General features: G+C 33.5%; 3 protein-coding genes across 10 annotated transcripts; 2 read left to right on the top strand and 1 right to left on the bottom strand.

Moving 5' to 3' along the window:
* Positions 1–580: 580 nt before the first annotated feature.
* LOC7475549 (protein DETOXIFICATION 12) lies at positions 581–10,644 on the bottom strand. 7 transcript variants are annotated; one of them, XR_008060402.1, is made up of 10 exons: positions 4,966–5,521; positions 2,857–3,401; positions 2,683–2,769; positions 2,491–2,547; positions 2,161–2,399; positions 1,870–2,075; positions 1,494–1,625; positions 941–1,027; positions 804–851; positions 581–725 (listed from the first exon to the last, which is right to left on the bottom strand). XR_008060402.1 is itself a non-coding variant. In XM_024611438.2 (7 exons), the coding sequence occupies exons 1-7, from the start codon at positions 5,224–5,226 to the stop codon at positions 1,572–1,574; spliced, it is 1,449 nt and encodes a 482-aa protein (XP_024467206.2). In that variant the 5' UTR covers positions 5,227–5,519; the 3' UTR covers positions 1,345–1,571. The 7 variants fall into 7 exon arrangements, 1 of the variants encoding a protein (XP_024467206.2); XR_008060401.1 differs by lacking the exon at positions 941–1,027 and adding an exon at positions 10,177–10,644 and having other exon boundaries at positions 581–851; positions 4,966–5,321; XR_008060400.1 differs by lacking the exon at positions 941–1,027 and adding an exon at positions 10,177–10,644 and having other exon boundaries at positions 581–851; positions 4,966–5,272.
* Positions 10,645–15,813: 5,169 nt separating this feature from the next.
* Positions 15,814–19,414, top strand: LOC7459802 (protein DETOXIFICATION 16). Of its 2 annotated transcripts, none has more exons than XM_024610049.2 (8): positions 15,814–16,201; positions 16,908–17,448; positions 17,542–17,628; positions 17,724–17,780; positions 17,938–18,176; positions 18,336–18,454; positions 18,570–18,656; positions 18,983–19,414. In XM_024610049.2, the coding sequence occupies exons 1-8, from the start codon at positions 16,165–16,167 to the stop codon at positions 19,037–19,039; spliced, it is 1,224 nt and encodes a 407-aa protein (XP_024465817.1). In that variant the 5' UTR covers positions 15,814–16,164; the 3' UTR covers positions 19,040–19,414. The 2 variants fall into 2 exon arrangements, with proteins under 2 accessions (XP_024465817.1, XP_024465816.1); XM_024610048.2 differs by having other exon boundaries at positions 15,815–16,201; positions 16,904–17,448.
* Positions 19,415–21,444: 2,030 nt separating this feature from the next.
* Positions 21,445–25,061, top strand: LOC7459801 (ATP synthase subunit beta, mitochondrial). Its single transcript, XM_002315866.4, has 9 exons — positions 21,445–22,026; positions 22,713–22,788; positions 22,880–22,968; positions 23,140–23,257; positions 23,347–23,450; positions 23,543–23,701; positions 23,804–24,028; positions 24,124–24,435; positions 24,639–25,061. The coding sequence occupies exons 1-9, from the start codon at positions 21,547–21,549 to the stop codon at positions 24,750–24,752; spliced, it is 1,677 nt and encodes a 558-aa protein (XP_002315902.3). The 5' UTR covers positions 21,445–21,546; the 3' UTR covers positions 24,753–25,061.
* Positions 25,062–27,696: the final 2,635 nt, after the last annotated feature.

Raw genomic sequence — 27,696 nt, 5'->3', positions numbered from 1 at the left:
TTTACCATAATATAAATATTTTTTGAGGTTTATACAGGGTTATTTTGATAATTATGTTTTGTTATATACATTAAATTTACTAACGCAACCCTTGAATAAAATAATCTAATATTTTTTTGTACAATGATATTTTTATATTTTTATATTTTATAAAATAGTTGAAATACTATATTACCTTTATAATTTGATTTGTTTTAGCTTTAGTTTTAGAGGCTTGGTCGCAATAGATTTTTTTCAAAGTTGATGTATAAAAATTTCCAAAAACAAATGTATTTATATGCATCATGTTGTAGTAATATGTATTTGTATAAATCATGTTGTAGTACTATGTATTTGTATAAATCATCCTTTTCTATCTTTTTTTTTTTTATTAAGCTTTTAAGTAAAATGAATTAGTGGAAAGGATTTTAACTATTATCTTTTTTATATCTAGACATGAGGGGATAATGGTTTGTAATAAATTTTATTTTTTTTAATTTCTCAAGTTGATCGAATCAACTCATATAATTCGAAACTCGGTCTCTTAATTGAATTAACTTTTAAATCGGGTTTAATAACCATTATTAAAATGCGAAGCGAGTAGCACCAAATCATTTCCAACTTAAAACTTAAAAACGAAATTAGGCAAAGATTAAGAGCAATCTCGTCCCACGCAATTGCACAAAATACTACCTTGAAGATTTGCCTCGAGTCTTAAAGCTGATTTGCTCGATGTACAAAGTATTCTACGGTGAAAACGTAGAGGATTAAAATACGATATATGTAGATGTACACACACACTACCCAAAGAACAAATGAGTAACCTCAGAGTTTCTCCTCCTCGGAACGCCGATAGGATTTTGACATGGGATCTGTAAACAAAGCACATGTCCATAAGATGTTTTACGGGTGGCTTAATTAAACAATAAATAAATAAATATATATGTATTAGGATGCTTACTGAGTCATTAGTTACAGTGGAAAACAATCCTGATCTCTTTCCCTTTTCTTTTCTTTTTTTCCTTCTCTATTTCATTGTATGTGTGAACTGAAAATTTAATTTCAGGTCATAACAATAAATAAATAAATAAATGACTTCAGCAACTAAACTAGCTATAGTGGCTACACTTGTTTTTTTAAAAAACATCTTTACTTATTTTGTTCCTCAAGTCAGTCCAAAATATTACAAAAACATTCGAACACAATACGTATTGGAGAGTTTTGAGTGAGAGGGATTTTAATGTTAAAAGGTACATCCTCTCCATTTCTCCATGTTAACTTTCTGTTATTAAATACATGGAAAAGCCTGAAATATTCATTGCATTTTAGGTAACTAGTAAGGAAAAGGAACCAGAAGAAGAATGCTTTTCCCTGAAATTATAATTATTATTTAAAAAAAAAAACATTTTGTCTTGGATTGTCTCACTCGTCCTCAAATACATGATACATGGTCTGCATGATACACAAAAAAAAAAGCTTTGGAATAAAAAAATTATGGAAAAACGACTGCTAACCTCATCAGCTTAATCAGACTTTCCCTTTTACAATCTCTAATACATAGCAAAACTAGATCACTGGTCATATCTCTCGAATCACATTAATCCATTGTCATGACCTTCAAAAATCCTCTCCCTTGCCATTCTTGCCTGCAATACAAAACCACCGAGAACAAATGTATTACCAGCAGAGCATGATATAAAGAAGCAGAAGACAGAGTAGATGCAATCGTCATAAGAAAGAATATAAATAAATAAGAACAGAGATTTATGCACCGTGTCAAAAACAATGCCATTTCACACTAGGCTTTTTTTTTTCTGTGATTAATCAACAACAGTGGGGAGATTCAAAGCAAGATTAATCCATGCAAGTGTACAAGATTGAATAACACACCTGTTTTTCCCAATTTGTGCAGCTCGTGACAATAGAGAGTAAAATTGTTTGAGTGAAGGCACCGGTTTGAATTCCAATCCAAAGGCCCATGCCTCCTAAATTTAACCAGAAAGCCAACAAGGCAGCAGCTGGAATCCCACAAAGATAGAAGGCTCCGAGATTTATATAAGCCCCTATATGCTGCCATCCACACCCTCTTGCAACCCCTGAAGTAAGGGACATTCGAATCTATAAAACAGTGCAAAACTTTATCCATGGCACAGAAATACTTTGTTGATAGAGAGGTCTAACCTGAAAGTACTCCTTGTAAGCTGTCCATTATAACCGACAGACAAACCAGAGGGGCCATCGTTGTGACATAATCAATTACTTCCTTTTCATTGCTGAAAAGATAGCCAAAAACACGCCTGCTGGCAAAAAGGGCTGAAGTTACTATAATTGTCTCTGAAACTGCAAGAAACATCGCAGCATAGACAGCTAAACGCGCCGCTCGTGGGTTCCCAGCTCCTAGTTCATTTGCGACTCTAGTGCTGTACAAAGAGAAATAGGAGATATCAGCATGATACATCAGTATTATAAAAATAATATATCTTGTACATATAAAGCTCTCAGTAGCAAGACCTTGCTGCGGCACCAAGTCCAAATGGTATTCCATAAAGTGTTGAAATAGTCATGAGACTGCAGAAAAGTAGACAATAAATCAACATAAATTCAGTCCATTTGAGAAATAAATTTTCCAATTATGTTTCAGATTTTCTGCAAGTGATCCAAACCAGATTGGGGTCAAGAAGATTATAGAGAAGGAGAACATACCACACGGATAGGACTGAAGTTTCAAGCTGTGGATTTGGTAAGAACCCTGAGAGCAAGATAAGCAGCTCAAATGACCACCACTCAAGGCTGCAAGCATCAATATAATCTCATACATCGAAGACTGTAATGTCTTAAAATTAAAACAACAAACAACATAGTCTACAACTAAATTACCAGATCATTACTGCAGATGGGATGGCGAAGCGGAAAAACTCTCCGACCCCGTAGAATAACTCCTTGTAAATTGGAACACGAGTTTTTGCACAGGCGGAAGAGTACTTTATGTATAATCCAAGAAAGATTACATTCAACCAATATGAAATACCCATTGCTACCGCAGATCCCACATTTTTTAGCCCAGACTTGTATACTAAGGCCCAGCAGAGAGGTATATGGAAACAAAGAGTGGCACAAGAGCTAATCAGCATGGGCATGATAAAACTTTGTGTCTGAAAATATCTAACAAGTGGCTGAAGAGTTGCATAAGCAAAGAGTGCAGGAACAAGCCACACTATAAATTTTCCGGCTTCATGCGAAATTGCTGGATCTTGACCAGTGAAATGGAGTATCTTTCCCATGTAGATCCATATGACAGATAGAGGGATACAGACTAAGTTTAGGCAGAAAATTGCTGTATAAGTTTGAGTTCCAAGTTTTTTATATTGCTTAGCTCCATAAGCCTGCCCGCATAGAGTTTCCAATGCACTTGCCATCCCCATCTGTGTAGTAACATGTACAAATTACATGTTATGGTCAATTAGAAGCACGATTCAGCTTTAAAAAACAACAAAGACTCTTAGTTAATTAGGTCTTCTTTCTTTTTTCCGCAAATTATCCATCCCTTTTGTTTTCATCTTCCACGCATGTTTCTACGGATTTAAAACAATGATAGCTACCTTGTTGATTCTTAACAGTAATTTTCTTAACAGTAATTAGTAAACATCACTCTTTACTTTCATATATACTTCCTGTATGACACAGTGTTCACCATAATTTAGAACATTTGCGGGAATATTAATAATTAGGTAATGGTAAGGTGGAAAGGCCACTTCCACTATTCCAAGCTGCTGGGTCGTTGTTCCACCTTAAATTGATGCAACGAAATTCTTTACCTTGCAAACCATATATATAGGCCCACTCTAGATGAAATTAATGAAGGCAAAACCAAATTTGGTTGCTTCTCATTCTGATTCTCTCTCTTATAATTTATTTATTCTGGGGCCTGCTTGATCATGATCGTAAAGTTGCAAAGACAAACTTCCAGCTAAAGGACAATTTTTTTTTTTTTTTATTGAAATCAAATGCTATATTAAATATATGTCTTCATCAAGGCATTTGACTAGTAAGTTGGTCTGCTAGAACTCTTGCTTTTATCTTCATAAGATAGAAACTAATAGAAAACCGCAACTTGATTCTGACTTGATCACTTACGATGTAGACTACGACCTTTCTCTAATTGCATAGCCATTGAAAGCAACCGTTTGTAATCATGATCATGCCAATGAATTAAAAAGAAAACCAGCAACAATTCAATAAGCAAAAGAAAATTTAGAACCCTACTGCAAAGATCATTTGGGTGATAAGTTCCTATTTTGTCAGATGTAGAACATGAAAATGACAAATAATAGCGCATTGTCAGCTGAGATGTGATTTGTTACAGTTAACTATATATTACCCCCATTGCGAAAGTTCGTACTTGTCAGCATGGTTGGATTTTCCTCTTCTTTTGAAAAAAAAAATGGGAGAACTAATTAATCTTTTCTTTTTTTTTCTTTTTTGACGTTATATATGGGGACTAACTAAATTAATTCCTACAGCATGCTTCTCTCATTGTCTCAATTTCCTTAGTTATAACACATTCTGACTAACCAATTAACTCGCTAGTGATAACCATTTCGTCACACAAGCTATTTCGTACCTAGTTCTTGATTATAAGGTGTAACCATTGCCTAATCATTTAACTAAAATATTGTCACTACTCACCAGGCTAACCTGATAAAAGTCACTGGATGAGACAAATTTTAGTGCGCTGAACAAAGAAAAGAGGAGGACGTGTACAAACTACAAAAATACAGAGGGAGGCAGGCAGGCAGCATAAGCACTTACTGACCACCTCGATTCTTCAGTACTGTTTGTAAAATTAAGACTAGTGAAATGGGCATGTATTGTAAATAAAAATACTGCGATTAGACAAGAAACAGACAGAGACTGGCAGCAATGAAACTCAAGCACAAGCACCGTATATCATTAATAATAATTAAAGAAAAGAAAAGGATTAAATACCATGAGACTGAAACCGGTGACACCGGAAAGAGAGAGAGCCATGGCGGCACTAGAGAGGGCAAGCTCACCAAGGTGACCAACCATCATCATGGATATAACTTGCAAGGAGTACTGTGTTAGAATCACAGCCACCATAGGTCCCGCTATGTAACCAAGTCTTTTCACTTCTTGAATGAATACACCCCATGTTGGGGTTGGAGTTGGACCAATAATACCCTGCCCTTTCTCGTCAACCTCTCTTGGTAGCAAACTCTCTTCCATGTTCTTCTCTCTGTTGCTGTGGCTTGTCTGACAACGGAACCGAGTTCTGCTTGGTTCACAAGTATCGGATTGTTGGAATATGAAAAGGGCAAGAGCTGGAGAGAATAGAGAGAGACGTCTAGGTTTGGCAGCTCATTGAGGATATTTTTACCATGCTATTAGGCTCCACCGGGCTTCGTTATTCAAATGGGTTGTCTTCGGGGTTTTTTTTCGGGTTTTAGGGATTCGTTTTTATTTATTTTTTTCCCCTTAAAAAATGACATTAATTATCACTTTAGACGGAAAACATTAAGATCATGCTTGAAGGCATACGTGGGTAACCCATCCTTTGGGTGGAGAACACGGTGTTTCTCTCTAGAGCTTTCTGCTCTCCGTTTTTATGAAATAAAATAATAATAATAATAATAATATAATAGATTTTGACGGAGGACCCAGTTGAAGATTTAAGATACACAAATTGATAGAAAAAAATAGAGTGGGGATTCAATTTAAAATTAGTGTATAGAGTGGGACTGATAAGAGGTTAAAGAAAGAAGGAAACAAAACCATGAGCCATGCCTCCAAATGAAATATGGTGGCTGTAGCAGATTAAGATCAGATGCAGCCTCGTGAATGAAAATATATATATTTTTTATTTTATCTTGACATGGCATTTCCATCATCATTTAATTTGAGTTTACAGTTATTAAAAATGAATAAATGTGACAGTCTAAATTTGTTTGTATTCCTTCTCCTGCATGGCTGTATTATTTTCTCTCCTCGTTCTGGGATGTCAACTTGAGATTTTGCCGCAAGAAAGATTCAAGATACGGCGGTTCGAATATTTCCTTTAATTGATTGCCTCGTCCGTCCTAAGCTTACGAGACCAAAAGGGAAGGTTATATGTCCCTGTCTAAACTTTTTTTTTTCCTGTGATTGTATGATTGTGTCTAGGAATGCTATGTCGGTGATTGTTTTTTTAGAAATGTTTTTTTATTTGAAAATATATTAAAATTATTAAAATAATCAAAAAAAATATTTAAAAGAAAAAAAGAAAAACAAATTCAATATCAATACCAAACCCGGGAACACATGACCCACGTTGTGGAAAAAGCGTGGTCCCTGAGGCAACTTGGAAATTTAAGGCCTGGGTCCTGGGACTTTGGTATGAGGAGCAGATATGATACGTGGAAGCACGTGGAATTCATTTCAGAGTTTTTAAAAGCGAGTCAGGAAATTAATTGGATGTTTTTTCGAGGAAAATGATTGTGCATACTTCTCTTTAAATTTGTCAACTTTTCTTTATATTAAAGAATCCCTTATGGTAATTTTGACCCCCGCTTTCCCGTGCTTTCTTTTTTGTTTTTTTTTAACTGTAGATTTTTCTTGTTTTTTAAAATATTTTTTATTTTTTAAAAATTATATTTTATATTAGTATATTAAAATGATCTGAAAACATAAAAAATAGTAATTAAAAGAATTAAAATTAATTTTTTTTAAATCCAAAAATATTTTTAAAATACAAGAATAAAAAGGCTTAAGAATCTAGGAGTGCAGCTGGTTTCTATTCTTCCAGTGCTGTTAATAACAAATTACATTGTGATGTTTTTAGGAGTGTGTAGCAGTTTTAAAGATGCTTTTGTTTTTTTGTCCATCAATGAACGCACCTTAAATTACACAATGATAGTAACCTTTCTTCATTTTCAAATATTTCTGTCCTATCGCACCTCTCTTGCTTCAGAGAACAGTCATACACCGTGCTTGCATCAGTGGTTTATTTATCTAGTTTTTATTGTTTTTGTTTTTATAACAATTTTTAGAATTAAAGGTAAATATTCGAATGAAATTAGAATCAAGTTGTTCTTCTTTGCTTTCATGTTATTGTCGGTCTCTAGTTGTTGTTGGAATGTAATGTTTTTAATGTTCTTTTTTATAATGTCGTGGAAGGAGAGGTTAGTACGTTGAAATCTAAGTGAGAGATTTTATATACTAATACTTGTTTGTTGGCATCCCTTTTTGTATCTTTAGTTTTTGTTTCATTGTTCATTTATTTTATAAATTTGATGATATATGAAATGTATGTTTTTTTTATGTTTATGACTCTTTTTTTCCTATTTTTTCCTTCATCGTATTCTTTTTTTTTTTTTTCATCAAATTTCATATCAAGACACAAATTCTGTAGGAATTTTTTTATTTTTTTTACTTTTAATTCCTTTTCTCAAAGTTTCATATATTTTTCCCCAAACTTTAAAACATGAATAAAAATCCTCAAAGCTTCATCAATATTTAAATTCCTTTTCTAATTTTAATGATTGGTTGATATTGATCATATTTTTTTTTTCAATGTCACAACACTAAAGAAAGGTAGATTTCTTAAGCTTTGATTGTACTGAGATTTCTCGACAGTTACTTAAATTTATACACCAGCTCTAACATGACTCGTCAAAGTGAAACTCATGCAGGTGAGAAATTTTGAGTAATTCTTCCGCGCATCAAAAATTGCATTCTCCCTCTCGTACAAAGATGGAGCCCATAAACATTATCATGGTCAAGGGCGGAGCCATGTTGAAAGCTTGGATAGTTGGATGCGCTATTTCCGTGGTCAAGATTTGAATCCATTAATATATTACAATATTGATAAAGGTTTAGATGCAGTAAATTTATTGTTGAAGGTTTGATGTGAAGGAAGTTAAAATCGCGAGTTGATTTTTAAAATCTTATGATTTTACGAGTTAATATATATAACATGTCAAATCGAGTTAAAACTCGAAATCGGTTAAAATCGGTCAAACTCGGTTAAAATCAGATCGATTTTACAAGTTTGACCGATTTCGAGTTTTAACCCGCAAAAGTTAAAAAATTTACTGCCTCCTTATCCGAGTCCCCTGACACTCCACTACATAGTCCTCACTCCCTAGTCTCCCCTTTTCCTGTTGCCTAAATCTCAAATTTTCAATTTTAGCAGACTAATACCAGCATTAGAGGATCTTAGGTATGGGAAAGCCTTATACTGTATTTTAGGCCGGGAAGGTACGATCGGAGGATCGAAACCATGGGAAGACAGAGGTAGATGGTGAGGAATCAAATGAGTAAAATAAGAGATATAAATACTTATATAGAGAGAAATACTGTGTTTTAGACTAATCATTTGTTAACTACAAAAGAGAGACGACAAAGACTCAGAGAGAACTTAAAATACATGTCTTGCTTTGTGGGATATTTGAACATTATTTCTAGGACTTGTTACTAACATAAAAAAGATGGAAGGTGAGGTGGCATGAGATTAAATTGATGTCATTTTGTATATTTTTGTTCTCGTTGTCACGGGTTCACTGTATTGATCTCTGTTAATTTTTTTAAAAAAGTTGGTGATATACCCTAGAATGTTGTATCATCTTACTAGTTGTCTGTAGTGTGTTTCAAGACCTGTCCTCTAGAAAATGTTCTGAAACTCTATCAATAAAACATAGTTGTTCAATCTTATTTTTTTTCTTTTCGTACTTTTAAGTTATTTAAACCATGTATGAATTTTTATTTGAATTATGTATTTTAAGGTGTTTGGACATTTGTATTATTTATTTCACTTTTATTTTAATTGTGTTATATTATTATTTACTACTTGACTAAAATTATCAATATATAATTAGTTAAAATATTTTTCTTACGATTTTATGATTCGAGTTTACGATCCGAGTTTATATTATATATTTCATGTCGTGTCAAAAAAACGTTTTTGACAACCTTGGTTTATGTGCAGTAAATGATCATGCCATATACTGATGGATTAAAATGAAAGGGGAGCTCTTGGCATATTTTATGAAGATTTATATTGAATAAAAGCTGGTTAAAGATATTTGTAAATTTTCTGGGTGAAAAATCATAAATTGACTAGTTTTATGTAACAAATAAATTTATAATTTTCGATCGGGTTATCATAAAATTCTAAAAATTTGTGTGGAGCCTTCTAATATGATGCTTTAGTTTGGGTTAAAATTTCAGAATTTTTTAAGAAATTCAGAAATTTGATGAAAAATCACAATTTGACCAGTTTTATGTTATTTGGCGTAATTTTCAATCTAACTATCAGATTGAGCTGAAATGTTACGAGGGACCTTAAAATATATTGAATAAAATATGGTTAAATTTTTAGGATGAATGGAGCTTGGTAGTGCTAATTAAAAAAAAAATAAAGACCGTCCAATAAAAGCAAAATGACTCATTAAGGGTAAAATGATTATTTGCCATTAAAAAATAAAACAAATCAGCTCTTTCTTCTTTTTATATGTTGCCGATCGACCGGGCAAAAGCAAAATAGGAAAAGAAAGAAAAGAAAAGGAGAGAAAAGTAAGGGGAAAACATTAAAAAAAAAAATCAAGGAAAAAAAAATAAGAAAAGTGAGAGAATAACTTTGTAAACTTACAAAGTCCAACTTATAAAACACTAATATAAAGAAGAATCAAGTGAAGAAATGAGGAATTGAGAGAGAAAAAAAATTTAATTACTTTGTTTTTAAGTTGACATGAGATTGTTATTTTATCTCGGTTGAGGGGTTGTTACAATATCGATTCAGATTTGATTATAGATGAATTCTATTCTACAAAACATCGAATGATATAACTTCAATAGTGAGTTTATTTTTACTTTCACTTTAATTTTATACACTTTTAAATTTATTTTTTAATATTTTAGATAATGTATTTAAATTAAAACTTTACTATTAACTTCGTAAATTCATGTATATGAGTTAATAATTAATATTAAAAAAACAATTTATATATTTGTTTGCTGGCCAGGAAAAATTCCAGCTACGCCCTGATCATGGTGATATAAAATTTCTTGTGAACATAGATTGCATCAAAAGAAAACCTTGATCTTATAATTATAAAGACGAGGAGCAAAATACTTCCAAATGAAAACAAAGCAGAATGAGTAAGAAACTGAAGCAAATTAAAGAGCCAATATTACTCTTACCGGAACTTTTATCCTTTCTCACTCGTGGATGCAGAGCATGAACACCGGACCCTGTATGTTAACTAGTCAAACAAAATATTGCTAAAAGAATTGCCCCCGCACATTAGCAAACTTGGGAAGACATTAGAGGAGATCGAAGAATCTCGTGACCAATAACTATCTTACAGGCATGAAACCCGCGTACAAGAAAAGTAGAGAAAAACTCTAGGATGAGAAGACAGCAGAAGCAAGTGAAGAAGAACATAACAAGTGTTGTTTATGGTTCTGATGGTCGATATAACAGAAGTCTGGATCTTAATTCAGATTGAGAATCCAAAAACATGGAGAATGTTTTGTGTTCTCGTGGAAGGGGAGTCTATATGTAAGAAAGGAAAGTAGGAAGAGGATAAACAGAGAGGGGTGAAGAGGCAGGGGAAAGGTGAGGAAAAGGAGGGAGAGGACCCGTGAGAGACGTTAATAGAAAGGGTACATCTGAATGAATTGAGCAAGCTTGAGAGAATGGGAGGAAGGCCTGAAAGCTAGGAACAGAGGAATAATTGCAATATTTTGTCCGGGTGAAGGGGAGGTTTTTTTTTTTTTTTTCTCTCTTGGTGCAAGTGAAGTGGAAAATAGACCTAATGATCAAGAAAGTTTGCTTATTTTTTATTTTTATTTTTTAAAATTATAATTTTATGGCAAGCATTTAGAATATACTAGATCGATTTGAAAAAACACTCTTAAGATTATTTTTTTAAAAAAAAAACTTGTTTCAATTACATAAGAAAAACGTTAATAAAAAAACAGACAAAAAATCTGAATGATTAAACAGGTGATGCTGCTATCCTCATTTCTTAAATTATCATATTTGTTATCATTATGAATATGAATATGAATTAGATATTTCATATCACCATAATGTTGATGTTACATAAGGCAGAGGAATTCAAGTTTGATTGTGGTTGCTTTTTAAAATGTTTCTCACTCAAAAATATATTAAAATAATATTTTTTTTATTTTTAATATTAACACATAAAAACGATTTGAAAACACTAAAAAATATTAATTTAAATAAAAAAATAAAAAATTAAGGGAACACATTTTGCACCGCGTTCCCAAACGCTTCCTAAATTTATGTTTAAGAGTTTGGTAGCTTTGTTTTTTAAAGTGTTTTTTTAGAAATTCATCAAAATAATATTTTTTTATTTTAAAAAAATTATTTTTGATATTAACACATCAAAATAATTTAAAAATACATTTAAATAAAAAAATTAAATTTTAATGAAACACAATTTGAATCTCTTTTAATGTGTCTTGGGCTGCCTATATCATGGCCATGGTTTTCATGACACATCATGCAGAGGAAACAACTCAAGTCTCAAGGCAGCCTTGTTCAATTGGGAAGGATACAAAAGGCTGCAACCCCGCCTTACTCGCACACGGAGCATAGATAGTCCATTGTGACTGCCATTTCTGAACCGTTTATTATATATATTCTTAAATTATTTTAATATGCGGATATTATAAATAAATTTTAAAAAATAATAATAAAATATTATTTTAATATATATTTTAAAAAAAAAACATTTTAAAAAATTACTATTACCACACTCTCAAACACCTCTATAATGTTTTAACATCCATCCTTTTTTATTATTATTAAAATAGATCCCTCCCGTACGGGAGCTAATGGATCAAAGGAAGAAAATACTTAAAAAAAAGCTTTGAATTTAAATTTGTGATTATATCCTTATTATTTATTTATAAAACCTTATTTAAAGTACGTGAACTTATTCTAAAGAGAAAACTCTTCATTTTCATCCTCTTACCAAATAAAGAAAAAAAACAACTGCCATTCGCGAATTGTAGATCCAAACAAGAAGAGTGTATTTTCTTCTCATCCCCTTCCTTTCCACAATTTCCTCCCCTTTCCCCAGTCTCCCCTCAAAAATTCCCACGCACACAGGTAATGTATACATAGAACTCTTCGTAAACTCGATCATGAACAAGCGAAGGAAATTGAAGGTTCGAGTTTAAAAACTCCTTTTTAAGATACAATTCGTCTTGCTCCCAGTTCTATTCACTCTTGTTCGATTTAATTTTCTGCTCCCCTTTTTCGTCACCAAATCATAAACGGTTCAGCCAATGAAGGATCATCCTAGTGCTTGCCCGTATAGTTGAAGTCTTCGTGACGATTAGTGTATTTTATTGTCCTCTTTTAAATAATTGTCGTATTGAATTTGAAGTTGTTCAACCTTTTCTATAATCAGTACAAGTTTCGATGCAAATTATCCATCCTGACTTTATCATATTACTTAAGTTAAAAAGTTGAAAGTTTTTTTTTTCTAATAATATTAGTAAAAAATAAATATTTTTTACACAATATTAATAAAATATAAATATATTTTACATAATACTAGCGATGAATATATATCTCTTACACAATATTAATATTGATGAAAATATATTAAACATTTAGAAGATTTTTATATATTTAGAGATATAAAGTGATAATCATTTTTAATTTTTAATATTTTATATTAAAAGACACGAGAATAAATAAATAAATTATCGCGACTCAATATAAAATCTAAAAATATTATTAATTTCATATGTATTTAGACTAGAAATGATTATAAATTCATTAATATTGAGTTTGACATCTCGTCAAACTCATATTTAATTGGACTCAATGAGTAACTAAATTTAAAGATATTGAACTTGGAAGCAAGCTACTTAGTTATATGAATTTTATATTCTAGCAAACATATATATATGTGTGTGTGTGTGTTGAGTTATTATCTTGTATTTTAAAATCATGAGTTTTTAAAACAAATATATCACATATATAAAACACATTGAAATATCTCAATGTTTTTATTTATATTTGGTATTATACAAGCATGATTTTTATATATTTAAAGATTGGGCATAGTCAAATCCGTTTACTCGACTGATCACATCTAACAAATGGGTTTATCAAATTAATACATGTCATTAAGAAAAACATGTGAATTACAGTGTAAATTTGTTGATAATTTCTCTTGGAAATATTCACGATCACTAGAGAAGAAAAATATATATTATTAAAATATATGATAAATATAAAGTAAATAAAGTTTAATAAGATTAGTAGATGACGAGGATGTTTAAATCTAGTCAACGTCATAAATGAAATAGCTAACAAAAAAATATATAAGAAAATGACTCTTTAACCAGTTAAACGGAACGATTAACGGGACAATATAAACAAACGGCTATGATCTCAATTTTTATTTTTATTAATATGAATATTTAGTTTAAATTATGTATATTTTAATTAATTTTACAGGTTTTAAAATTAATAATCATGTAATTTTTTAATATTTTAAAGTACTCGACACTTGTTAATATGATGGGAAAAATAATCCTTAATTCTTTTTATTTCTTTTTTACTATACTGAAACTTGAGATGGGACACAAAACTTAACAAAATAAACTAAAACAGATGGGATACATGGTGCCAAATTCTATAAAAAAATGACTTTGCCTCTCTGGCACAAAAAGCTGGCCTGGATGCTCGGGTGGTGAGATTATTTTATTTTATGTGCAGTAAAAATACTTAATTTTTCTGAATAAAAAATATTGAAAATATTGGGATTCCCTTGCAGTAAAAAAAAAAAAAACTTTTTAACTTTCATACAGTGTGATTTTAGACGTTTCACCCTTTTTTTTTCACAATTAAGTGGGCTCGGGGGCATATTATTATTTACTTTGTAATAAATATTATTGAAAAAAGTGATTGATGTGTATGTGATGCACATGTCGGCGCTTTGGTTGTTGTTGCGGTCTTCGAGTGGCGTACATGGTGTTTCTCAGCGGCTAAACATCGACCAAAAAATCAAACTACCCCATATATAATTACATTTAATATATTATATTTTGGTTTAAATTGTGATTATCTGTTGTCAACAAAATTTTTTTAAACTAAACCAAAAAATCAAACTACCCCATATATAATAATATTAGACAAACACTCATGGAATATCATTTAAACAAAATCTTTGACTGTATTAGGGTTTTTTCAAATCCACAAACTAGTTTTCTTTCTCTCTCTAGAAAACAAATTCTCATCAAGAAAAAGATTTCAAAAATCAAAGATTGTATTAGGCTTCCGATTCAATTTATTTTGTCCCGGAAGATTTCAACAAGAAAAAAGAGGGTATTGTTGTTCAATTATATTTTTTTAAAATTTTGATTTTTTTTAATTTTAAATTAATTATTGAAAAAGAGGGTATTCAATGTGTTTGGTATTATTGTTCAACTATATTTTTAAAATTTTTAGTTTTTTCTAGTTCTAAATTAATTATTTTTTTATTTTTTTATTTTTTAAATAATTTTAATGTATTTATATCAAAAATAAATTAAAAAAAAACAATAACGAAATAACGTTGCTTCTCATCATTCCATGGAGGTCATTTCTCGAATGAGATGACAATAAACCGGCAAAAAGTGTCATACCATCGAGGGGTTTTCATCTCTCGCCAGACCATCTTTCGCTGATCTAGCTTAAATATGATGGGGTTTTCACTACAACATGTATAAATAACTTGAATGTATCTGTTATGCTCTGACATAAACTTTCCCTTCCACCGATTTTTTGCAAAAAAGTTATCTGGGCATTCAGGGGGAGGCACAGCAAGAACATTCCAAGTATGCTTCGGGGGGTCAAAAACACCAAGCCAACCAATGAGACTTAGACAGTAGAAGAATCTATTGCAAAAAAACGATCTTGTTCCAAATACTACTCACAGAAGGAAGCAATTTTGATAACTACTCGCAGAAGAACTTCATGGCATTTTTTTATTTTTGCTTTTGCTTTGCTTTCAATTAACCTGGCACTAGCTAGATTACTGAAACTCAGTTGAGTTAAACAAGTTCCGTCACATCAAAGTTTTGATTGGTTCAGCTAACCACCTACATGAATCAAACTTTAAATCTCGAATTTTTCAGATGAATTTACCAAACCGGATTTTACAGTTAAGGCAAGGTTCTTAGTTTTCGATGTCGCAGAAGCTGTAAGAATTAAAGCAGAATATATGAAAAAATCTAACCGAGCAAACCACTTGGGTCTCGAACAAAGCGAAAAACCAGTGGAGGTAGGTGGCAGCAAGCAGCCGGAGAAACATTAAAGCCAAGAGAAAGCTCAACAACATAACCTGGGTGGAAGTAAGAAATTAACACACAGAAGTACAGATGCAACAAAACGGCTTCTTCCGAGTATTAACAGACAGTGCTTGTTTTTTATTTGGAGTTCTTTTTTCCCTCAATGTGTCAAGTCGAACCACAGAGCAGGTTCTGACGAGAAATCAAACTCTTTTTTTTTTTTTTTGGATCAAAAGTAACATAAATTGAACTCAAGAAGCGCTAAGCTACACCTCTTGTTAAACAAGAAATTTCAATTGTTACCTTCGAAGATCTTCATTTATTCTAAAATTTCTCTTAGACTCACCATTTGCAAGTTTAATAATTTTGTTGTGCCAAATAAGCTTATTGGTGGGTACCACTCATGCTAAATCATATCCTTCAATACGTGCCAGTTTTTTTTGTCTTCTTGACACTTATCAAGGCAAGGCTTAAATTAACAGCTTTTTTAATTATTTTTTGCCACAGGTGCTGATGTATTTGCCTTGCTGATGTATTATATTATATATATTCAATAATCAATGTGTTGGGTGTTTCTCCTGCACTCTCCGTTGACTAACAAATGCCAAGGAAGATGGAAACTGGAGCGGAAAAATCAAGTCTTGAATCACTTCTGATACGGAACCAAGAAAGAAGCCATGGAGTTGATGGGGAGGTATCTCAACAAGGTTGTTTTTGCAGAGAGGATTTTATTGGCGAAGCGAAGAAGCAACTATGGCTTGCAGGGCCTCTTATAGCAGTGAGTTTGCTGCAGTATTGCTTACAAGTAATATCGATTATGTTTGTTGGTCATCTTGGCGAGCTTGCTCTTTCTAGTGCTTCCATGGCATGTTCCTTCGCTTCAGTTACTGGTTTCAGTGTATTGGTAGGTGAATTTTCCTAGTTAATTTATATTCTGTGGTGCTGGTTCAGTGGCGTCTAGATCGAGTTGGAACTTGGAACAGTGTTCTGTTTCCACCTATCGCTAATATAATAATGATGAGGCTCCTCTAGGAAATGGGCCTGATCCACTTTTTGGGCTCTTAGAAAGGTCCTGAATTCCACCTTAGAAATTGCTGGGCCTTAATTCGGTAATATTTAGTCCTCTAGGGAAAGAAAGAAACTCATGCTTTCAAGTAAACTTCATTTTCCCGGTCTCCCTCGGGCCTCGCTGGCTTGTGTGCTAATGCACAAGCTGTCTGTTATGAGTTCGAAGGCTGGTATAGAGAGTAGTAGAAGAAAAGTAGTATATTTCATGGTTGATGTGTTGACGAGGCTACTTTACCCAGAAAGGTGTTTTTTTTTTTTAATTTTTTTTTAAAGGAGAGGTTGAGTTTGGGTCCGAGTTGAGCCACAGAGTACATACTCATTGGCTCCAAGGTAAGAAAGTAGTCCAAAGAGGGACTCCGCGCTGTTATGACAAGATTTGTCTATTCAAGCCGACCTTAAAACTGATCGTTGTGATGTTCTGCTTGCTCGCAAGTCAAGCTAATGCCCACAAATCCTCTAGTAGAAAGGCACCATGGGTCGGGTTATGCTAGTTATTTATTTCATGGAATTTCTATCTGAAACCTTTTAATTTTTGTAGCTAGGAATGGGAAGTGCATTGGAGACGCTGTGCGGGCAAGCCTATGGTGCCAAACAATACCACATGCTTGGTATTCACACACAGAGAGCAATGCTAACACTCCTAATAGTAAGCATCCCTCTAGCAATCATTTGGTTTTACACTGGCACCCTTCTCTTATCTTTAGGCCAAGACGCTGAGATTTCAGCAGGAGCAGGGACATTTAACCGCTGGTTGATTCCAAGCCTATTCGCTTACGGCCTGCTTCAATGCCTTAACAGATTGTTACAAACCCAAAATAATGTTTTCCCTATGATGCTAAGCTCCGGGGCCACATCTTTGCTGCACATTATTGTGTGTTGGGGTCTTGTTTTTAAATCTGGACTTGGAAGTAAAGGTGCTGCCTTGGCGATTACTATTTCGAATTGGATTAATGTATTTATGCTAGCAATATATGTAAAGTACTCGCCTACTTGCGCGAAAACTTGGACCGGCTTTTCAAAAGAAGCTTTGCATGATATTTTCAGCTTTGTAAAGCTTGCAGTTCCTTCAGCAATCATGATATGGCAAGTTCACGTTTGAGTACTTGAATTAAAAGGTTTTGTCAACTGTATGGATATTTTTATTCATTTTCTTGCTTATATATATGTTTTGTATAGCTTGGAGTATTGGTCATTTGAGATGGTGGTTCTGCTATCCGGTCTTCTCCCAAATCCCAAACTAGAGGCATCTGTGCTATCAATAAGGTACTTCTTTTGTCAAATTCTCGAGTTCATATTATAATCAGCTGCATAAACATTTAATAATCACATCTTTGTTTTTTGTTGTTCAATTACCACAGCCTTAACACATGTTGGATGGTCTATATGATCTCTGTTGGCCTTGGTGGAACCATAAGGTCAGTTTCCATCTTATATTTTTGTAATGTTATAGCTTTCTATCAAGTTCCCTTCTATCAATGAGATTGAAGCCCTCCTCACTTCTGAAAAAGATCAAAATCCGTTTTGAATTTTGACGATATTGTTTTGATGGTCCTTGACCTCTCGCAATTCTAGTACAAGAGTATCAAATGAACTGGGGGCTGGGCGCCCACAAGGTGCACGTTTGGCTATCTGTGTTATGATCATCATCGCCCTGTCAGAGGGTGCAGCGGTTGGAATTACTACAATTTTGGTACGCCAAGTATGGGGAAATCTCTACAGCAATGAAGAAGAAGTGATAACATATGTTGCTAATATGATGCCACTGCTAGCACTATCTGACTTCTTGGATGGATTCCAATGCGTGCTTTCAGGTCCGCATTTCTTATGACAAGCGCCTTAAATGAACTTATCATTCATTTTTCTTTTTCTTTGTAGCACACAATCTATATGCAACCTTTAAGACTAATTCATTGTCAAGTATGTATACTTTTTCGAATTTGTGGTCATTATTAGTCAGTTCATTTGTTTAGGAGCCGCAAGAGGATGTGGGTGGCAAAATCTGTGTGCATTTATCAACCTTGGAGCTTACTATGTTGTGGCAATTCCTTCAGCTGTTCTCCTTGCTTTCATCTTCCATATTGGAGGCATGGTAGATCCCCATCTCAGATCTTTTGCTCTCTCTCCCTCTGGGAAAGTGAAATAAGCATGTTTTCTTACTCAAATTTCTTTTTTGTTCGTACTTTTCTATTGTTATATATTATCAGGGGCTTTGGATGGGGATCATATGTGGCCTCGTTGTGCAAGTTGTGGCGCTTGTTTCTGTAAATGCATGTACAGATTGGGATCGAGAGGTAAATTATTTTATCCTACCTTGACTACATAGAAGTGACTGTAAACGTACTAGTAGTATATAGAAAATGAAGGTGAGTATTATGCCCTGGTTTCTTTTTTCTAGCCTAGATTAGGGCTCCTTGATTTGCAGCTTATATGAACTATAAATCCTTAGCTTTCTCGAGATGTTGCTGCATATGGGCAGACACTTCAAAATTTCAGTTTTTAGAAGTTGGAGCTAGGCCATGAGGCTAGATGAGCGCCCTTGATCCCATATTTTATATGGCTGTATCTCTTTTTTCAACAAGACCATTTACAAAATAAAGCTTTTAATTTAATTTTTCAGGCAGCTAAAGCCATCACTCGAGTCGAAGAAACTGGCATTGACTCGCATGGAACATAGAGATGGGGTGCCGAAACAAGCGATGAAACAGGTTGTTGTCCATGGATTTGAATATCACTGAGATTTCAAAGCAAACTGTTGCCTGATGTCGAATGCCTGTTCACAATTTTTTGCGGGGCGTGACGATTTAATAATTGAGGCTCTACCTGCTCGCAGTCAAGGAGGTACTTTTCTGTTACAATGCGAAGTTCTTTCCTGGAACGAGCAGCTAGCATTATCTGTTCTCCAAGCTAACTCTGCTGTCTAGTATAGTTGACACAACGATGCACGTATTTTCGAATCTTTAAGTGAAATATTGCTGAGAAGTTTGTCTTTCAAGAATTGAGATATAAGAATAGAAATGACGAGAGAGAATAGAAAAGAATTTTGATGCTATTTCCGTGGAGATCCTTGACAATATATATTGGACCTTGTAAGAAAAGAAATGACGAGAGAGAATAGCAAATCAATCACACAGGACCTTGTAATCCAAAACAAACTGTAGCATCAGGTGAGCTTGTCTCTCTGTAGCATAAGTGATTGTAGATTATTTTCAGGACAATTAATCCCATAGTAAACTAGTGAACATTGCATAGCAGAAACAGAAAAAGGAGGTACCTAGCTTATTATAACAGTCAATCTCCTTAATTTTTTTATTTTTGTGTTTTCATCTTTTAATTAATAAATTGATGTTAAAAATAATTTTAAAAAATAAAAAATATATTATTTTAATATATTTTTAAATAAAAAATATTTTAAAAAATAATCATTATCACATTCTCAAACATACTATAATTTTTCTTCTGAAATATCGATGTAGAGTTCTAGAATATCATAGACACATACAACAAATACTTATAAAAAACACAACTGGAGAGAATATAGATTCGTGGCTGAATATCAAAAATTAATTAAGAGAATATAAAAAAAAAGAGGAGTAATTTTTTGAAAGCTTACTTGAATACATCATTGGTTTTTTTGAATAACTTGGTAGCAATTGACGCTGTTTGAGCATTCTTTACCGCCCTGAATTATTTACAACAAAGAACGACGTAGCACTTTGGTTGCAACTCAGGACTAATGAATTAATTCACACGATTTAGCTACTATTTTTTTAATTTCAATAAAACAAAAATTAATAAGGCCTTATCTTGTAATCTCGCACAGCAAAAATTAACTAATACAGGTAAATTAGGGAGATAATTATCAAGAAATCAAAAAATACTTTAGGCATGATTAAAAAAAAAACCAAAGAGTACTCTGGCAATTGGCTGAAACATACACATCGAACTGTTCAATTATTATTTTTATCAACCTCGTCGAGTTTAATTGCATTTGTATTAAATGTCAGAATGTGAATGTCATTATTGACACGTTTTATATAACATGAGTAGTTATGGCCTGTGCTTTTGGATTTGGTGTAAGGCTAAGTGCCTCTAACGGTACTTTTTACAGTTATAATTTAAATAAATAAAATTTTTAAAAATTATAAATTATAATTGTTTTTATAATCAAGATTTCTAAGAATTTTTTTAATGTAATACAAGCAAAAATATGATGAATATTAATTAACCAAACATCTATATATATTATGATTATGTGTATGTTTGAAATTGTGATAAAAAGTTAATTTTTAAAATGTTTTTATTTTAAAAAATATCAAAATAATTTTATTTTTATTTTTTAAATTATTTTGAAATATTAATATTAAAAAATAATTCAAATTACAACCTCAATCCCAAACATCTATAGAGCTACCTTTTCTTATATATTTTTCCGGCCTGATCATTTCAAAAAAGAATTTCTCATGGTAAAAAGAAAAATAAAAAACGAATCATCAAAAACAACATTTCTCCTCTCTCTCATAATAAGGGCAATTTAGTCTAAACAATGTTGACTTGTTGTTTCCTAGTTTATTGTAATTATCGATCAAGGTTACAATGGTCTTTCCCTGTATCCATAAAATTCCACTCACATCAATACACCATCAAAACGAAACCTGACCATCGGCTGATGAAAAAGGAAAAAGGCAACCTTTTAATAGACCGTATTATTATTATTATTATTAACTCCGCACATTTTCTCAATTTCCTAACAAACACCAAAAATGAAGCAGAAAAGGAAAAACTTTATGTAGCCAGACACGACGCCGTCTGGAGCATTCATCGAATTTCCTTTACCTCCTCTCCTCGCCCCGTGTATTCCTTGAAATTATCAACAAATTCGTATCACCGCCTCCTTTGGCCAAGGATGACGTCTATGTGCCATACGCCATCGTTTCCCCCCGTAACAACTAACAATGAAAACGCAGTCGTATAATTCTACGTGTCACCCTTGGCAGCATCATAATTTCACCCAAAAAAAAGGGAGCAAAATCGAATATTCCCATATAAGGATGAGTCAGGGTAAGTACGTTGCAGTAAAGCAGTGAATCACGTCTACTATTATCTGGGACTTACGAGTTTATGAGCTCACACCCTCTCACATACCCTAACATTTCATCTGTCTTTCTCTGAAGCCCTAACCAAATGGCTTCACGCAGACTTTTATCATCTCTTCTCCGATCGTCTTCTCGCCGATCTATCTCCAAATCTACTTTATCAAGTTCCAATCCTAAGGTCTCTGCATCTTCCACGCGCCGCGCGTCTCCTTACGGTTACCTCCTAAACCGCGCGGCTGAGTACGCGACCTCTGCAGCCGCCGCATCGCCTCCATCACAACCGCCTCCTGTCCAATCGGAGGGTAAGAAGGGGAAGGTCATCGACGAGTTTACCGGGAAGGGTTCGATCGGGCATGTGTGTCAGGTTATTGGAGCCGTCGTGGATGTGAAATTTGATGAGGGTTTGCCTCCGATTTTGACCGCTTTGGAGGTTCAGGGTCACTCAATCCGGTTGGTTCTTGAAGTGGCCCAGCATTTGGGAGAGAGTGTTGTTAGGACTATTGCTATGGATGGTACTGAAGGTTTGGTCAGAGGCCAGCCTGTTCTTAACACTGGATCTCCAATTACTGTAAGCAAATTTCTTAAATTTGTTTTTTTTATATTATGTTTGATTTTAAATTTGATGGTATCTGATGAGAAATTTTGGGACTTTTTATTATTGTTCTGATTTGCTTTTTGGAGTATTTGATGATTTGTTTGATGATAGGTATTTGTTTTGATAGTATATCTTAGTGTCTGGTTGCTAGAATTTCGGAAGCAAATCAATTGAAAGTTCGGGGTCTGGGGAAGAAGAAAACCCTGGCAATTGAGATCCGTGATATTTTTTTTGTTTAATGTGGTTCAATTTTTAGCTCAGGAATATGTGAAAAGCTGAAAGGATTGTTTTATGATTTTTTTACTGGAAACCAAAAAAAAAAAAAAAACAGAGAGATTTACTTTAGTAGAATCAACTGTGGATTTGCATGTTTCTGGATTTTATGTAACTGTTTAATTGTTTTTGGGTTGTGTGGATCAAGGTTTTATTTGAAATGTGATTGCTGACATTGGAAGGATTGCATCTTATGTATATATCCTTATGCATTCTTGTGTCCTTGATAATTGTTTTCTGTCGTTGACTGCTCTGGTTTTGTTGGTACTATACCTTTTGGTTTTGATATGACTTTTTCTGATTTTCATCCTCGTCCTTGTGCTTTGTCTCTGTCAAAAGTTGGGTATCTTTGAAGCTGATTTCTTCATTTGGCATATCCTCAATAGGTGCCTGTGGGCAGGGCCACTCTTGGTCGCATAATCAATGTCATTGGAGAAGCCATTGATGAGAAGGGAGACCTCAGTAAGAGATAAACAAACCCTAATCATTTGACCAGTATAGAATACTATTATGATGTGAGATTTTTTAACAACTATGTTTTAATCCCTGTCAGAGACGGAGCACTACTTGCCTATTCATAGGGAGGCTCCATCTTTTGTTGAGCAAGCAACTGAGCAACAGGTCCTTGTAACTGGTATCAAGGTATCTGACACGTGCATAGTCTTCTATAGAATTGTAGTTGATGCCAAGGCTGTAATTTTTTTGTCCATGTTAAAAACAGGATGGATTTTGTCACCATGCTTCATTTACTTTGATGCTGTTAAAACTTGATCCGAGCATTTGGAATTTATGTTCTCTTATTCCTCATTATAGGTTGTTGATCTCCTTGCACCATACCAAAGAGGAGGGAAGATTGGACTGTTTGGCGGTGCTGGCGTGGGAAAAACTGTGCTTATTATGGAACTTATCAACAATGTTGCAAAAGCTCATGGTTTGTTTAGTTCCTACTGTATACAAAGTTTTGTGTTTGCATTTGTTCTTTTCACATTTTGCTGAATATTTCTTGTTTTCTGGGATCAGGTGGTTTCTCTGTCTTTGCTGGTGTTGGTGAACGTACCCGTGAGGGAAATGACTTGTACAGAGAAATGATTGAAAGTGGTGTCATTAAGCTAGGAGATCAGCAGGTTAGTGCTATTGAACATTCATGTGTTTTGATATTTTATTTTTTAAGTTAATATTTACTAAAACTGTTTTACTTTGTCTTCTGTTATACCAGGCTGAGAGCAAATGTGCTCTTGTGTATGGTCAAATGAATGAGCCTCCTGGTGCTCGTGCCCGTGTTGGTCTCACTGGACTTACTGTGGCTGAGCACTTCCGTGATGCTGAAGGGCAAGATGTGCTTCTATTCATTGACAACATTTTCCGCTTTACCCAGGTAAAATTGGATGCCAATGGATTTCTGGATAAAACACCTTAACTTGTCACTCCCTGTTACCGAGTTACAAACTCTTTTCTTTTGCTCTTCTTTGTTCTGCAGGCTAACTCAGAGGTGTCTGCCTTGCTTGGACGTATCCCATCTGCTGTTGGTTATCAGCCAACCTTGGCTACAGATCTTGGAGGTCTTCAAGAACGAATTACAACAACCAAGAAAGGTTCCATTACTTCTGTTCAAGCTATTTATGTGCCTGCTGATGATTTGACGGATCCTGCTCCTGCCACAACTTTTGCTCACTTGGATGCCACAACTGTGCTGTCAAGACAGGTGTGATTATAATTATTTGAAGTGGGCTAGTAATCACAGCAATTGTGTTACTGATATGATATGATAATTGTTATATTGTCACTCTTACTGGACAGATTTCTGAGCTTGGTATCTATCCTGCTGTGGATCCCCTTGATTCTACATCTCGTATGCTCTCACCTCATATTTTGGGTGAGGAACACTACAACACTGCTCGTGGTGTGCAGAAGGTTCTTCAAAACTATAAGAATTTGCAAGATATCATTGCCATTTTGGGAATGGATGAGCTCAGTGAAGACGACAAGCTGACGGTTGCCCGTGCTCGTAAAATTCAGAGGTTCTTGAGCCAGCCCTTCCATGTTGCAGAAGTTTTCACTGGTGCTCCTGGAAAGTATGTCGAGTTGAAGGAGGGTGTACAAAGCTTCCAGGTGCTTTTCCTTCTCGTTGGTCCTTTCTCCCTCACTATATCCTTTGACATGTGGATACATGAACTCACAACTTGGCTCTGCCTGCTAGATATTTATATTGCATTTGCTATCTAGTTTGACAATCGCTGTCTGGATGGATGATGCAACTTTAATAATCATAAATTTAATTTGGTGGCAATTCTGTTTTTTTTTTGTTTTGTCAGGGAGTGTTGGATGGGAAATACGATGACCTTCCAGAGCAGTCATTTTACATGGTTGGTGGTATCGAGGAGGTTATTGCCAAGGCTGAGAAGATTTCCAAGGAATCTGCTGCTTAAACAGACCATCTTTTTTCTCCTTTTATTATCATAAACTGATTTTTGCGAAAATCAATAATTAAGGTGGTGCTGGTGATGCCAGCAGCAGGGCGTTCATTTTTTGAGATCAAATGTGTTACGATTTGCAATTTCTGTTTTAATGCTATTGTAGAGTGTGGAAGAGGAATAGAACTGAGACCTGTCCAGCCAAACCCCCTTTTTTCATGTTGCTTAAATAAGGGGGAAACAGAGGGGGGTGAACCTGTATATTTTTCGCTTTTATCTTCAGGACATCAAATATCAGTTATCCCTTGAAAAGCATATTTCTAATTCTGACTGAGTTTTGTTTTAGGTATCACGGTGGTAGTGGTCGTTTTGTTTTTAGAAATGTTTTTTATTTGTAAATATATTAAAATAATACATATATATTTTTAAAAATTATTTCAATAAAAAAACTATATATAAAAAATTAATTTAAAGTAATTTTTTTTTTTTGAAAGCGTTTTATTTAACATAAAAATAAATATGGTTGTATGGAACAGTTTTTGGTCTCAATCAGAATTTTAATTTGCCTTATTTATTGGGAAAGACTATGCGGGCATAGGCTCCTGTAATGGTGTGCCACGTGATGTTCATAACGTGGTTCGCGGACTGGAGCCGCGAAGTGTCTGCAAAAGATTTGCCCATTTTGACCGCAGGCACAAGTTGGGTTGCGGCTGGTCTGATGGTCATCATGCTATTTGTTAAATTGTGTTTTTCACCTATTTTTCACTGCTAAAAAACTTTTTCAGTTTCAGAGTAAAACTAACAAAACTTCCTGGTAGCTTGGAGCAAACGCCGTCTTAGAAAGTAGAGGTTTCGGTTTCATTCATGAGTGGAAAGTCTTTGTGTTTAAGAATTAGCAACACGTGTGGAATGAAAGGAGAGTTATTGTGTGTTTGAATATGAGCTGTTCATTTGGATAAAAAATGATTTTAATAAAAGAAGAAGCTGTAAAACAAATATTTTCAAACAACTTTCTTTTATCCTACCAAAGGAATTAGTTTCTCGGAACAAGAAATAAAATAAAAAAAGTCAGATAAATCCAAGCGGAAATTGAATGAATTGGAGTAAACCTGACCTGAGATTACCTGCTTCTCCGGTTAACTCTTCTTTCCTTCCTTTCCTAGAACGCGATGGGAAATTTGATCGTATGGCTTTGTAAGCTTGGTAAGACGAGAACAAAGATGGGAGTCATGGGACAATAAAAGAGCTTGGAGCTTTTGACACGCGACTCAATGAAGTTCGAGCTGTAAGCTATGTGTATATACCAGGCTCGATGTTTGTGCTTCGCTGCAAGTAAAATCATAAGCAATTATTGCAAAAAATATTGTGGGTGTCGTTATTTTTTCCTCATATGATAAAATAATTAAAATAAAAATAAAAGACTGGATCAATATCTTAGATCAAATTAATCCATTATAATATACATTATTTTTTAAATTGTTTTTTAAATTGATGTGCCTAAATCCCAAGCTAGAGAAAGCCCGGCGCGAATGGCTTTAAGCTCAGCTACTACAAATAGTTGTAACACCCAGAAAACCAGAAAATCATTAAGATCACGTAAAACACCACTCATACCAGCCCTACCTGGATTTTCCTTGGAGCTTCCATCTGTGTTGATCTTTACAGCACCAGGCGCCTGCCAAAACACTACACCAGGTTGTGGCTGATTGTTGAGATCAGGCATCAAAATAATATTTCAATATTTGCATTCATTATACATGTTAAGCAATCTCCTTTATTTTTTTTCTATTAATTTTCATTTCTAGGGAATTTTCTTCTAAGGCTACGTAAAATATTTTTACGTAAAACATGCTTCCCGTAAAATATTTTTCTCATTTTCTTATATTTAGTTTACTTGGAAAAACTTGATCAATGAAAATTATTCAAAAGAAAAAAACCTTGAGAAACAAGCTGGGAAAACAACTAAAGAGATGAAAATATCTTTATAATTAATTCATGTCCTTTCTTTTTAACACTTGATTTTTTTTATATATAAACCAAACACCTAATAATTATTTTAAAATAATTTTTATTAACATAACCAAACGATGAAACATAAAACATTTCTTAAAAACAAGTTATTATATATATATATGAAACAAGCATAGCCTAAATTGCAATTGTGACCAGAAGAACACAATCCGATTAATTGAGTTCCTTACAAGGAAAGAGTTTTAATTTAACGCTGAACATTTATATTATACTATTATTAATGAAATCTTAAATCTTTTGATTTATCAATTTTGTTTAAATATAGTCGATGTTAGAAAATGTAACTTCTCCATCTATCAATTATTAGAGATAGTTGAAATATTTGATCCAATATTCGTGTCTTTGTTCTTGAGATAGTTTTTGTGGTTATGAATTAAAAAAATATGGTTAGATGTGGTTAGTTGGATTTAGATACGTATTTGGTAAAAATTATGGTTGGGGTTTATGTGCAGCAAAAAACATGTATAAAATATTTGACAATTATTGTTGGAAGTGTAGTTGTGGTTGCTTTTTAAAGTGTTTTTTTTACTTGGAAATGCATTAAAATATATTTTTAATTTTTAAAAAATTATTTTTGATATCAGCGTATCAAAATGATTTGAAAACATAAAAAAATATTAATTTGAAGTAAAGAAAAAAATAAAAAAAATTTAAATTTGTTCAAAAGCACTTTTAAAATATAAAAATAAACAGGGTATAACGAAACTCATATAAAAAAACATGTAAAAACCGCTTCTCAAAAACTACATTTTAAATTTAATTTTTTAATGAACCCATAATACCAAATACAATTTAATTTGTTACTAAACATATTACTGTGTGCATTGCAAACACAAAAACAATTGCAAAACAAACTCAGTATTAATCTACACTATCAGTGACTTTGGATGGATGGAGGGATGGGATTGCCTATTATTGATTCTATTTA

This window comes from Populus trichocarpa, chromosome 10, assembly GCF_000002775.5.
Source record: "Populus trichocarpa isolate Nisqually-1 chromosome 10, P.trichocarpa_v4.1, whole genome shotgun sequence".
Lineage (NCBI taxonomy): Eukaryota > Viridiplantae > Streptophyta > Magnoliopsida > Malpighiales > Salicaceae > Populus > Populus trichocarpa.
The sequence above is the reverse complement of the archived record's forward strand: the minus strand, read 5'-3'. Positions and strand labels throughout refer to the sequence as shown.